We start from the raw sequence: 14819 nt of genomic DNA on the forward strand, positions 1-14819 counted from the left end.
CAAAGTGAATGGTGTGGCAGGACTTGTGCAGTATTGGGCGGTGACATGGAATAGGCTTTATACACTGAAAAGAGACATGCCAGGGAAAGTCAGTGTGTTTTACTGTGTTTTCACTTCATTATTCCCCTAAGGGAATGTGGGGTCCATGGCTAGATTAACTTCCGTTAGGCCTACAGATTCCAGACACGCACTTAAGTCCAATGTAGCGAATGTGAAAATAAGTATTCTGCAGAGTCCAAAGTCATTTTTGTACTGCTTTTCGTCATCCAGAACTGTCATATTTCTCTGAGCCAGCCATGACCAGACCCAGGCTGAGGGCTGACCTCAGCTGGATGGACTGATAACCTTTCTTCCACAAGCTAGGGCCCCCTCTCCACGAAGAGAAGATGGGTGGGGCTACAGGCCAATCCATCAACGGCTGTCGCTGGGTGCCAGGCACCAGGCTGCACCAAGGAGGGAAGGCAGCGTGGGGGAAGAGGCATGTGGCCAGAAACCCGGGACGACGCCATTTTGAACAAGCCCAGTGGCTGGACCAGAAGGAGGGAGCAGGGGCAGGGACGTGATGTGTTGCTGTTTGATAGGACCAACAGGGACTTCCTGCCAGCCCCCTACTCAAATTTTAAAAAGTGCTTGCACAGGAAGAGAAGCTCTCTCTGGGGTGTGGTCTGCTGAGGCTGAGCGTGCTGGAGCCTGGCGCAATGGGCAGTTGGAAGGAGAGACCCCCTGACTGCTCCCAGGACCCTAACAGCACCAGAAGAAGAGCCCAGGGCAGGTGCGCAGGAGCAGTGGCCTCTGCGCAGGGAGAAGAGAGGCCACGGAGGCGAGCCAGGGGAAAGGCTGGCGCAGGTGCATGGCGGTGGTGGCTGCATTTCTCCGCAAACGGAAGATATTAGTCTACCCCTATCTAGACGACTGGCTCTTAAAAAGTTCCACTCCGGCTCGACTCCAGAATCATCTCTCGTTCTGCCTAAACCTTCTACACTCGTTGGGCCTTCAGGTCAACTACAGGAAGTCGATCCTCAATCCAACTCAGCGGATCCACTACCTGGGCGCCTCTCTAGACTCCTCAAGCGCAAGCGTGTGTCTTTCGGAGGAGAGGTTATCCTCCATGCTGCAAAAAAGCCGCACGCTTCTCAGCACGGAATATCCCACAGCCAGACAAGTGTCATCTCTCCTGGGATCCATGGCCTCGTGCATCTACATCGTGCCCAACGCACGTCTGCACATGCGTCCCCTGCAACAAGACCTAGAGGATCAGTGGTCGCAGAGGTCCGGCCGCTGGGAAGATCACATTACCCTTCATCAAGCCGCCAAAGATTCCATCCGGTGGTGGATGAAGCGCTCCCATCTGCTTCACGGCGTCCCTTTCCATCAGGCGCCTCCGACACAGACAGTGGTCACAGACGCCTCCATGCAGGGCTGGGGGGCTCATATGGGCCGGCTTCAAGTACAAGGTCTCTGGTCCGCTACCGAACAGAGCTATCACATCAACTTCTTGGAGCTACGAGCAGTCCATCTCGCTCTCAAGTCCCTGTACCCATCCCTGCAGACCAACTATGTTCAGGTTCAGACGGACAACACCACAACTATGTTCTATCTGAACAAGCAAGGAGGGACCAGATCACGGGTCCTGTCTCTGGAGGCCCAGTCAATCTGGAAATGGCTTCTGGCGAGAAACCTGACGATCGTCGCTGTTCACCTGCCAGGGACCCTGAACGTGCAGGCGGACGGCCTCAGCAGAGACTTCGTCGAAGCGCACGACTGGGTGCTCAACGAAGACGTCGCTCAAGACATCTTCCGCTTGTGGGGCATACCAGACATCGATCTGTTCGCAGACGCGGACAACAAAAAATGCCCCGTCTTCGCCTCCAGGTTCCCTCAACGGGCGTCGCAGGGGAACGCGCTTTTGATCAGCTGGTCGAGGACATTGCTTTACGCTTTTCCTCCTCTTCCTCTCATCCCGGCTGTGATTCAGAAGTTCTACAGGGCCAGAACTCGGATGATCCTAATAGCACCGGAGTGGCCCCGGCAGTGGTGGTACCCAGATCTACTCCAGCTGTTGGAGGTACCACAGAGGAGGTTGCCATGCCTGCCGAACTTGCTGACCAAGGACAAGGGGAGAGTGTTCCACCCCAATCTCCCCTCCCTCTGCTTGACGGCATGGCTCCTGAATTCATCCAGTACGGACATCTAGATCTTCCACCGGACTGTATGAGCATTCTTCGGGAGGCAAAGAGGCCCTCCACGAGGAAGTCGTATGGCTTTAAATGGAAAAGATTCTGCTTCTGGTGTAGAGATAACACCCTTGATCCGATCCGGGGTCAAGAACAGGTTATTCTCCCCTACTTACTGTACTTGGCGAAGTCTGGGTTAAAGTACTCTTCCATCAGAGTACACTTAGCTGCTATTACAGCCTATAGGAAGTCTCCTACCCAGACCTCATTCTTTCAGATGCCAGTGGTAAAGGATTTCTTAGAAGGGCTTAAGAAAGTTTACCCACCTGTGAGGTCTCCTTCCCCTTCCTGGGAACTGAACATCGTTCTCTCTAAGCTGATGGGAGCCCCTTTTGAACCGATTCATAAGGCCTCCTTGCAACATCTGACCTGGAAGGCTGCCTTCTTAGTAGCCATCACTTCGGCCCGTAGGGTTAGTGAAATTCAGGCCCTCTGCTGCAAGGAACCTTACACTGTGTTTCATGCTAATAGGGTGGTGCTCCGTACCCATCCGAGCTTCCTACCCAAGGTGGTCTCGGACTTCCACATTAACCAGGTGATCACGTTGCCCACCTTCTTTCCTCAACCGACCACTCCCCCGGAGAGAGCCCTACACTCTCTTGACCTCCGGAGGGTTTTGAAATTCTATCTGGCTAAGACTCTTACTCTTAGAAAGTCAGACAGGCTCTTTGTGAAATATGGGCCCACGAATACCGGGCTGGCTGCATCCAAGACATCTATTTCAAGATGGATTGTCTCTTGTATAGCTTTGGCTCACCAACTATCCAACAAAGTTCTGCAGGGTAAACCTAGAGCACACTCTACTCGAGGGAAGGCTTCTACGGTAGCACTCCTTCGCAACGTTCCCATGTCTGAGATCTGTAAAGCGGCTACATGGCGCTCAGTCCATACTTTTACGCGCCATTACTGCCTAGATTCAGACGTGCAGGCCGACGCCCAGGTGGGGCAGGCTTCTCTGAGGAACCTGTTTGCATAACTGTAATGCAAAATGTGTTTTGCTTGTTTTTTAACTGTTTTTTGCTCGTCCGCGAGACTTTGGGTATGGGCTTGCTACTCTATTCATAGATTATGACTATTGATGAGTATCCCCTGGATGAGACGGATTAGTTACTTACCTGTAATCCTAGTTCTCATCCAGGGGTATACTCATCAAAGTCATAAGCGACCCACCCACCTCCCCGGACGAGCAATGTTTTCTCTTTAAATAAGTGATGTATGGAAGGCAGATCTACTCACTTGCGGAGGCACCGCCAAAAAGAACTGGCCCAACTGCCACCTGTAGTGCATCATGGGAGCAGGGGGTCACAGGCAGGCCTTAAAGGCACGGTCCCCCTACTCTAATGCCTTAAAGGCAGGGTGTCAGTTTTCTTGGTTTCTTGATACTCTGCTGCAGCCTACTGGCTAATGCCTACAATTACATGTTGCTTTATGGCAATAAAGCAGTGCTGTGTTATAATTTGCCTGATGCTTCCTTTTTTCCTTACGGGTTACGGGGGCACTACTATGCAAAAATATGTAATTTACAGCATTGCCATGTTATGAACATTATTAGGCTGCATTTATATGTTTTCACATATGTATATATATGGCGGCATCTGAATAAACACGCAAATTGGCACAAAATCTGTGGTCCGTGTCCCTGTGTTGCTGTGAAAGGCTGAGACGCTGTGGAATCGCTGATATATGTATATATATGTATTTTCTATATGCTCCGGGATCCCGCACATGGGCGGGGATTATTCATAGATTATGACTTTGATGAGTATACCCCTGGATGAGAACTAGGATTACAGGTTAGTAACTAATCCTTACTTACCAACCAACCATCCTCTCCAGCTCTGAGAACAGATTTCTATGGACAGGGATCCCCTTTCAGGGCTCTAGTTTTTCACAACAGTGGTCAGTGTTCTTCGAGGCTCCGCTCTCCAAGCATGGAAAGATGGGGAAAAAGAAACCGACATCATTGTGCTGAGGTAGCGCCTATATAGGCACCGTGCACTTCACTTCCGGCGAGGACGCAACGCAGAGCCAAACGACACCACCTACCGGTACGCAGAGGTACTGCTCACAAAACAATTTCAGGTTCCAGGCTGACACCTGTGAATAATTCTAAGGGAAGGAATCTGCGGCGAGATGGACTCTACTAGATAAGGCATTACCGAAGGTAAGTAACTGCTCCCCATTTTGCCTCCCTCTTGTTCTGCACTGCCTACTTCATTCATTTTTAAAAACATATGTATTTTTTTAACCTCACAGCTGTACCCTGCTACTAGACTGCTTGCTACCCCACCAGTCTGTTGTTCCTTCGTCCCTTTTTCCCACTTTGTTTATCATTATTATTATTTACTAGTGCAAGGGCCAGAGAGCTGTGTGCACTCAGGGTAATTAAACAAATATAAAATAGATGTGTGATAAAAGGGAGCATTAAAAGAACACAAACAATGCGCCTATGCTCCACAAGAACAAGAAGAGGAAGGAAAGCCCATGCATGCACTGTCTAGGTGAGCAGACCTAAAAATGGGCCCCACTTGTGTGTAAGGAGTTCAAACGTCAATCTGTAACTGTCCCACAAATGTAAATGTGAGGGGAGGGGGGGAGAGAGATAGAGAGAGATAGAGAGAGAGAGGTAGAGAGGTAGAGAGAGAGAGGTAGAGAGAGAGGTAGAGAGGTAGAGAGAGAGAGGTAGAGAGAGAGAGGTAGAGAGAGAGGTAGAGAGAGAGGTAGAGAGAGAGGTAGAGAGAGAGGTAGAGAGAGAGGTAGAGAGAGAGAGAGGTAGAGAGAGGTAGAGAGAGAGAGGTAGAGAGAGAGAGAGGTAGAGAGAGAGAGAGAGGTAGAGTGAGAGGTAGTGAGAGGTAGAGAGAGGTAGAGAGAGGGAGGTAGAGGGGTAGGGAGAGAGGGGTAGGGAGAGAGGGGTAGGGAGAGAGGGGTAGGGAGAGAGGGGTAGAGAGAGAGGGGGGTAGAGAGCGAGGGGGGTAGAGAGCGAGGGGGGTAGAGAGCGAGGGGGGTAGAGAGCGAGGGGGGTAGAGAGCGAGGGGGGTAGAGAGCGAGGGGGGTAGAGAGCGAGGGGGGTAGAGAGCGAGGGGGGTAGAGAGAGAGGGGGTAGAGAGAGAGGGGGTAGAGAGAGAGGGGGTAGAGAGAGAGAGGGGGTAGAGAGAGAGGGGGTAGAGAGAGAGGGGGTAGAGAGAGAGAGGGGGTAGAGAGAGAGGGGGTAGAGAGAGAGAGGGGGTAGAGAGAGAGAGGGGTAGAGAGAGAGAGGTAGGGAGAGGGAGAGGTAGGGAGAGGGAGAGGTAGAGGTAGAGAGAGAGGTAGAGGTAGAGAGAGAGGTAGAGAGAGAGGTAGAGAGAGAGGTAGAGAGGGAGGGAGAGAGAGAGGGAGAGGTAGAGAGGTAGAGCGAGGGAGAGAGGGAGAGAGAGGGAGAGGGAGAGGGAGAGAGAGGGAGAGAGAGGGAGAGAGAGGGAGAGGTAGGTAGAGGGAGAGGGAGAGGGAGAGGGAGAGGGAGAGGTAGAGGGAGAGGTGGAGAGAGAGGGAGAGGTGGAGAGAGAGAGGTAGAGGTGGAGAGAGAGAGGTAGAGGTGGAGAGAGAGAGGTAGAGGTGGAGAGATAGAGGTAGAGGTGGAGAGAGAGGTAGAGGTGGAGAGAGAGGTAGAGGTGGAGAGAGAGGTAGAGGTAGAGAGAGAGAGGTAGAGGTAGAGGTAGAGAGAGAGAGGTAGAGGTGGAGAGAGAGAGGTAGAGGTGGAGAGAGAGGTAGAGGTGGAGAGAGAGAGGTAGAGGTAGGTAGAGGTGGAGAGAGAGAGGTAGAGGTGGAGAGAGAGAGGTAGAGGTGGAGAGAGAGAGGTAGAGGTAGGTAGAGGTAGAGGTAGGTAGAGGTGGAGAGAGAGAGGTAGAGGTGGAGAGAGAGAGGTAGAGGTGGAGAGAGAGAGAGAGGTAGAGGTGGAGAGAGAGGTAGAGGTGGAGAGAGAGAGGTAGAGGTGGAGAGAGAGAGGTAGAGGTGGAGAGAGGTAGAGGTGGAGAGAGAGAGAGAGGTAGAGGTAGAGGTGGAGAGAGAGAGAGAGGTAGAGAGAGAGGTAGAGAGAGGTAGAGGTGGAGAGAGGTAGAGGTGGAGAGAGAGAGGTAGAGGTAGGTAGAGGTAGAGAGAGAGGTAGAGAGAGAGAGGTAGAGAGAGAGGTAGAGAGAGAGGTAGAGAGAGAGGTAGAGGTAGGTAGAGGTAGAGAGAGAGAGGTAGAGAGAGAGAGGTAGAGGTAGAGAGAGGTAGAGGTGGAGAGAGAGGTAGAGGTGGAGAGAGAGAGGTAGAGGTAGAGAGAGGTAGAGGTGGAGAGAGAGGTAGAGGTGGAGAGAGAGAGGTAGAGGTAGGTAGAGAGAGAGAGGTAGAGGTGGAGAGAGAGAGGTAGAGGTGGAGAGAGAGGTAGAGGTGGAGAGAGAGAGGTAGAGGTGGAGAGAGAGGTGGAGAGAGAGGTAGAGAGAGAGGTAGAGGTGGAGAGAGAGAGGTAGAGGTAGGTAGAGAGAGAGGTAGAGGTGGAGAGGTAGAGGTAGAGGTGGAGAGAGAGAGGTAGAGGTGGAGAGAGAGAGGTAGAGGTGGAGAGAGAGGTGGAGAGAGAGGTAGAGGTGGAGAGAGAGGTAGAGGTAGGTAGAGGTAGAGAGAGAGAGGTAGAGGTGGAGAGAGAGAGGTAGAGGTGGAGAGAGAGAGGTAGAGGTAGAGAGAGAGAGGTAGAGGTGGAGAGAGAGAGAGAGAGGTAGAGAGGTAGAGAGAGAGGTAGAGAGAGGTAGAGGTAGAGGTGGAGAGAGGTAGAGGTAGAGGTGGAGAGAGCGAGGTAGAGGTAGGTAGAGGTGGAGAGAGAGAGAGAGAGGTAGAGGTGGAGAGAGAGAGGTAGAGGTAGGTAGAGGTGGAGAGAGAGAGGTAGAGGTGGAGAGAGAGAGGTAGAGGTGGAGAGAGAGAGGTAGAGGTGGAGAGAGAGAGGTAGAGGTGGAGAGAGAGGTAGAGGTGGAGAGAGAGAGGTAGAGGTAGAGAGAGGTAGAGGTAGAGAGGTAGAGAGAGAGGGGGGTAGAGAGAGAGATATCTTCTACCCTTATGATTTCTTACTTATATCATGTTTAAATTGTACAAACGTTTCTGAATGCAATCCGTATCAGTTTTGAAAGTGATGATTTAAGTTATATCTGCTTGTCAAAACGTTGACAATATGGATTTGACACACTTGGAAAGATGCAAAAAAAAATGTGTTGCCAACTTCTAGCTACTCTGATTCAGGCATGTGAATCTATGAAAGGTCCAATACTGGAGTAAGAAAAAAAGTTACTTCCCTGTAACTGTAGTTCTCCAGGACTGGAATCTTTCTAGATTCACATGCTTGAATCATTCCCCATCGGCGAGAGTGGAGCCCCTGGTACATCAAAATAGCAATGCAAAGCTAACACAAAGCAGAAACTAGGCCTAAACACATTTCAGTTTTTTAACCTATCAGGACCTCTCACCCTCTAAAACACTCCTGAGAGAAGCTTAGATTTTCACAGCTAGCGTGCAAAAGATACACCTGCAAAAATCTGGAGAACTACATTTACAGGTAAGTAACTTATTTTCCTACTGGGTGGGATTGGTTCATACCACCTGCTATGGAAACAACCTGCAGAGTATTGACTTTTAGATGGATCTTTGCATGTCGTCCCAAAACTGTAGCGTTTGGAGTTTGCAACTTTGATCATATTTGTTTGTTACTGTATGTAATGAGAACTTCAGGAAACATGTTGAATGGATGTATAATAAACCATTGTCTCTTCTTAGACCCAGGCTTAAAAATGTGGACAGAAGTACTGCCCAACAGCTGGCAGTCACCGTGGGTAATGTCACAGTAATTATCACAGACTTTAAAGAAAAGACTCGCTCCTCCTCCACGTCGTCCTCGACGGTGACCTCTAGTGCTGGATCTGAACAGCAGAACCAGAGCAGCTCTGGGTCCGAGAGCACTGACAAAGGCTCATCCCGCTCTTCAACGCCAAAGGGGGACATGTCGGCAGTAAATGATGAATCTTTCTAAGAAGGAATTGCACATGGAATTGTGAAAACTTTGATCCGGGGTATGAAATCCCACCTTCCAGCTGCCTGTGTTGCTTGCTGTCCTTCTGTGCTCCCGCTCTCCTGGACGTGAACCTCTTGCTGATGCTGCTGGGCTCACACGTGGTAGACTGGGCCATTGACCACCAACGGATTTCATGCCCGGTTGATTACTCCCGACACTTTTATGTATTCCATTGTTTTACATGATTTTCCTAATAATCATTTATAATTCAATGTGCGCCTGACTCTACGTTTTCTATACAAATTCTTGTGCACAATTTTCCATGGACAATAACTATTTTTTTTTAATTATTATTTATTTCATTCACAACGCCCATCTTCTTTCTGTATACCCTTTTCTACAATTTTATTTTGCCCTTGATACCCTGTTCACTTGTACCACATACTACCAATTTTTATACATCTATATAGATATAAATGTGTATATAAATAAGTATATATAAAGGGTTATTTGAAACCAATACTTGGAAACACTGGTGCTTGATACACTGTAAGTGATGAGACTATAAAACACTTTACGGCAGATTTGGACATTTCCTCACACAGGTGCTACAAATTACTGTATATGAAATGTCTGCAAAGTACAATTGAGCTGTACAAAGACCTTTTTTTAATTACAGACTCAAAAATCTAACGAGGATTCCAAAATTACATGATAGCACCAGAGCAGATTTAATTCTCCTGACTGGTTGAGAAGGTGGGCCTTCCTATCGAGGTATTTAAGACAGCAGTGTAATTGCAGGTCGTAGTGCATTTGTAATGCATTTTATTATTGCATACTCTTGTACACTGTCACTTTGTAATGTCTTATGTTTGCTGGTACACAAACATAACTAAAGTACGCATGTCAAACCCTTGGGACATTAGGGACACAGTTTAACCAAGACATAAGTGAAACTGTAAGACTTACGGGGATGGTTTGAAATCTCTCCGTCGTGATGGTATCGCATGTCCATGGTTGCCAACTTTCATTAGAGGCCATGCCTTACTGGAGTGAAGACCAAGTAGAAGATTTCTGATCACCAGAAGTTAGTCTTGGTCCAAAATTCTGTAGCATAAAAACCTATTTCTTTAAACTGCTTTTCAACACTTTGGCACTTGATGCAAAACCTATCCTGCACATCATAATGTGTGAAGGAGGAGAGCTTTGCCTGTAAGACAGGTTCTCCCGGCATCCTTCTCTCTGTACAATGGTGGTGGTGTGAGTATTTATCTTGACACAACTATCCCATGTATTCCTCTGTGCATGGCAAATGAGCATATGTATAGCAGATCTGGGGCTCCACCCACCTTTACTTTAACTTGCTTAAAATACACAAACTATAAATTTCAAGTGAACATTTGTTTTTGGTCTTAGTGTTCCAGTGGTACTTCTAATTCACATTTCTACTCGAAATGTCATCTTGCAAAAAGTATAACAAAATTGCCCCCCCTCCCCCAACCCTACAAAAAACGATTTTAAACTCCAATATTTTGACAATGCTAGAAAAGTCAGGAATGTTTGTGGGTTCTCTAGTGAATGACCAAAAGTAGTACATACCTCAAGCAGAGAATTAGTGTTACTACACTCTTCATGCAGTTTAGAGCCTTTTGCCTTTTGTTCTGGGTTGGTTGCTTTCCTGATGCAAGGATGTGACATTTATAAAGCGCCTTGCACTCCTATGACATCCGAGCTTTATATTGTAGCCCGGAGTGTCCAATATAGAAGACACTTTGTGAATTAAAACCATGGATTGCCCATGAGTGTCAAAGAACTAGATTGATATTTTTGCCTTTCAAGACAAACGTTGTTGTGCAATCACCTTCCTTCTCACAACGCCCAAAAAATACTTAAATGCAGAACATGTTATGCAGATATTAGTTCTTAATGAAGAATGAAATGCGGAGTAGAGCGATTGTGTCCCTTTAACTCGTGTGAAAAGTGGAATTTTGTTTTGTTCTCTCCATAACCAGTGGCTGGAAACCTTGCTGCAGGCAGTAGGGACTGTAGAAGCATTGTTACCCACCAGGCCATGCCCCACCTGTGCTTGCTCCACAGTGGGACTGGTTTACTCTTGAATCCATTGTATTCTCGAATATCAACAGTGTCGTGGAAGACTGCTTGTCTGCCTTCGTTCTTTAGACAGCAGGTCGCTCTAAATACTCTTGTAATTGATTTGTGTACCTTTAATCTGGAAACTAAGCAGTCTATAAAAGATTCACAGCCGCTGCGTTGGCCAATGTTTTTTCCAAATTTTAATGTGTACTTATTTATCATAGTTTATCCTTTGTTGTCTTACAAAAGTATTAATTTATTTATAATATAACCTTCTTTGCGTTTTGTACTCGTGCATGTTTCTATGGAAATCTTTTGCTGTCTGCACCCCCGGATAATGAGCAACTGTGAAATCTGGATTCTGAGTTTGTCTTCTGGTCACTTATACTTGGGGATAAAATTGCATGTGGTCATGCATTTTGGATCATTCTTTTATATCTGTGATAACATTTCTTGCTCTACTCTGGTGCTGCATGTCAAGAAGTCTAATTCTAACCACAGTGGTAATCTGGCTCCTCTAGCAATTCTTTTTCTTGCACACAACTTAAAAACCATCCTCAAGTGTAGCTAATTCCTACAGGAACTAAACTAATCCTCTAGAACAAAATGCACAAAATTGAAAGAAGCAAATTCCAATATATTTACAAGTGCTTGATTAGGTCACCTTGCAATTTAATAGCTTTCTGTAACTTGCAGATTCCACTCTGTGGGATTGATTATCTTATTTGCTTTTTGACTCCTGTCTTACGATGACCTTCGTATTTACAAGTTAACTGGTTTGCAGAAAATTCTGAAATCAGGTCTGCAAGTTACTTGGTGTTAATTGATGAACTTTTCTAATGGTGATAGTCGTTTTCTCATCTGACAGATCATCTTACCTCTTCTTGTCCACACCAAACACCTGTTCTTGAAATGAATTTCACTCGATGCAATAAACCCTTGATTATTTGTGTTGACATGAGACCGGTGGAGGGCTGTTACCAAGAAGAGAGGTGAATGTCAGTGGCAGCATGCAGCACAGTGAAGTGGAGTTTGTAGTTCATTTCTTGCAGATGGAGCTTTTGATGGTAATTTGGAGCACAAAAGGGACAAATGTTTTTTCACTTGTTAGACTATTAATTGTGTGGGTATCAGAATATTAGAAATTATCCATTTGTTCTGCATCAGATTGGTTACTGTGATTCTTATGATACAAATGTTTAAACTGTGATTGGCAAACACTGTTGAGGCTGGGCTACCTGTCTGCCATGCTTTCCATTTGCAATATTTCTTGGTATACAACTGGTAGAAACAGAGGATATGTTTTGTTTTTTACCCCTGCATGGTTCCACCAACTAAATGAACCTTTTTTTGTATTTATTAAAACCCAACGGTGTGACTTATGTAGTTTACTTTGTGATCTTGAAGCTACATTCTTTCAACCGTTATTTTGGACAAATTCCGTTCTGAATTCATGCCAATATGCTGCTGCCTCTTTCTGAATCCTGATGAAATCCAGACTAAAATGGCAGATCTCTGCAAATGTAACTAGAAGTGATGGATCATGTACTTTTGCTTCCATAGTAAAGCTCCTTTCCTTCACCTTGAGACTGACCCTGCCGTGAGAAGACATTTCACTGAACTGAAGAGGACCATTTTCTTTCCCTTTTTTGTATATAGTTCTATATTTTGGTAAATCCAAAGCATTTGAAACTAGTGAAGGGGTTGTAAAGTTAAATATTGAGGGTAGGGTGGTGTTAAAATACACAGTTCTCCAGCATTGTATCTTTCGTATAGTCACACTCTTGGTTCATTCTCCATCGTCCGGTATAGTCACACTCTTGGTTCATTCTCCATCGTCCGGCTGAGAATACCAGCCTCGCGACATGGAATAATTCAAGCATGTAAATTTATAAAAGGTAGAAATTCTGGAGAACTGGAGTTACTGTTAAGTAATTTATTTTGCCTGGACTATAGGAAGCAATGTTAACAGATCTATGCACGCAAGTGAAACTAAATCATAAAGCTCAGTTTTTTGGATATATTTAAACCAACTGTACATATGGTTCCTCATATGAAACGAGTAAACCTTGCAGTTTTGTGTCTCTTCATTCAGAATGTCTTTTAACAAGCTTTCTTTTGCTTGACTCCCTCATACATTGTAGTGTGATGTCTATAAGAATCACTGAAGTCATTTTTCAAGTTCTCTGTATGCTGCAAAAGGAAAAGTCGACCTTGGAACAAGTCGTAGATACTAAAATGGTTTAGTTTACTGTACCCACCTATTTTTTCACATTTGCGGGGTTGAACAATAAATGCCATTTTCACATAGGTGTCCGTATATTGCTTATATTAGTATGTCATACATGTATATCAACCACCTTTGTATCTCTAGTCAAGGCTGCAAACTGAGTTTAAAAACAATATTTGTCAAACTATCTAAACTGTTTTGGGTACTTTGAGTAGTTGGAAACTTAGAGGTGGTTGACAAATTAATGCAAATGAACTGGAATGGGAGGCTATGGGTTAGGAGGTGTGGTGCAATATATTACATTTCCATTTTAAGTGCATCAGGAAATTTCTTGTGTAAATAATTCAAAAACCATTACATGAAAGGCAGCCAGATCACAAAGGCACACGATACATGTGTCCTAGATTTACTGATTGAAGTCTGTGACAGTGTAGTGTGGTTTGGAGGTGGAATGGGGGTAATGCAAAACGTTATGCACAGGCATACAGAAGCCACACACTTAAATCCAAATACAAAGGTGTGAAACTCACATCTCATTGGTTGAAGGAACTGGTGAGAAAAGCACGGTTGTTTGTTTTCAAGTTTATAGTTTCAAAAATGTTTGCTTAACTATTTCAGTTTGATATTGTCCTATTGAGTTCATGAAGTACTTAATACAGGTCACATTCTTCTTAATTTTAAAAAGAAAATACTCATTCAAAGGTAAATACTCCCTTCTCAATTTGGCAGGATTCTCAGTGATTTGACTTTCACTGAAATATTTTGTATTCCTTCTGAAGATCATTGTCCATCTACTTTTTAAAGATATTCTATCTTAAAACATTAAAGTTTATTAATAGCTGACTATATAATAACCTTTGCTTGTATGTAATAAAAATGGTTTAATATCCAACACTTAGAGTATGACAATGAAGCTGAACAGTTTTTAATGCGCAAGCAGTTCTGTTCTTGTGTACGACTTGTAACCTTAATTTACTGTGTAAAGATGGTTACATTATTTCTTTAGCTTTGTTTGTTGGAGATACAAATCTAGAATGCTTGTTCGAGTATGTCAAAACATAATCTTATCTTGTGGATTTTTTTATGTTCATGTATTATAAGAGCAACATTTTTCGTTTGCTCCTAAAGGCAGCGTGTATAAAGCATTCAAAAGATTCTGCTCTGTGAAGTCTTTAAGCTGATGGTATGTTAGATTTGTTTTTATCTTCATGCTAAATTGTCTTAAGTGGTTATGTGAACTTGTCAAAAATCACAAGTCTTAAATGTTTTGGGGACACATTTATTGGACTCTGCTCTTTGTCTAGCAAATAAAAGATGTTAATATATTCCTGTTACCAGCATGTGCACGACTGTATTATTAGAAGCCACTTTATCATTTTCTTTCTTCAAATGGAAATGACTTATGAATTCTGCTTGTAGTTTTTTCACGAATAAAAGCATAAAATGTATTTACATCTGAAATGTTAATAGGACAACTTTTTTCTGTATTCTAAAATAGTATTTCGACAAGCACTGTCCATTGAATATGGACACAAGTAAATGTTCAATTGCAAAGGTCTTAGTCCGGTGGTAAGACCCAGAATTATACCCAAGTGTCTAATAACTCATTTTCATATATTGATTATACAGCTTAAATTAGTCTAGTAGTTTGATAGTTCATTTCAAGCTACATACAGCCTAACCTCTGGCTACAAAAGAACACCTCATCCCTGCCAGAACTAGAGTGAAAATGAAGTCTGATCAAAGGCTTCAGTAACGTTGTGTTTGACCTATACCAAGCAGTCTTGACAAATCCACCCACAGCAAGAGTGGAAGTTCGTTGTACCTGCTACTTAGTGACATTGAGTTTATTTCTTGAAGCAGATCAGAGTTCTCCAAGATGGGATCTTCACTTACATTTATGACGCATTGTAACCCTGCCTTTATGCAGTATTGGGGTATCTTTCATAGATTCACATGCTTCAATCATTCCCTGTCGTTGAGATGGAAGTCCCACGATGAAATAATCAAGCAGTATTTAACAAATCATAGGCTATAATGGCCCTAAGTCATGTTATTAATAGCCTATCTGTGTTCTTTAAAAAAAAAAAAGGACGTAATGTTGAAACACAGCTAATCAGCTGACAGTACCCTCTAGAACACTGCCAGCAGAGGCAGATGCCCTCAGATTTTCACCACACTTAGAGTGGAAGGGAGTCCCTGAGTGCTACTCAGTTTCTACAACCTTTGGTCTTTTTTACAATCTTGAAAC

At 44.8% G+C, this 14819-nt stretch overlaps 1 protein-coding gene across 1 annotated transcript in view; it reads left to right on the plus strand.

Annotated features, from left to right (window-relative positions):
* The window catches only part of LOC146797260 (RING1 and YY1-binding protein B-like), a 451932-nt gene extending 438027 nt beyond the window's left edge, over positions 1-13905 (plus strand). Inside the window, exon 5 of the mRNA XM_085624232.1 lies at positions 8010-13905. Coding sequence (XP_085480358.1) covers positions 8010-8262 — 253 coding nt within the window. The 3' untranslated portion in view covers positions 8263-13905. The remainder of the gene's footprint in view (positions 1-8009) is intronic.
* Positions 13906-14819: the final 914 nt, after the last annotated feature.

The sequence above is a fragment of the Triturus cristatus genome, chromosome 9, assembly GCF_964204655.1.
Source record: "Triturus cristatus chromosome 9, aTriCri1.1, whole genome shotgun sequence".
Classification (NCBI taxonomy): Eukaryota; Metazoa; Chordata; class Amphibia; order Caudata; family Salamandridae; genus Triturus; species Triturus cristatus.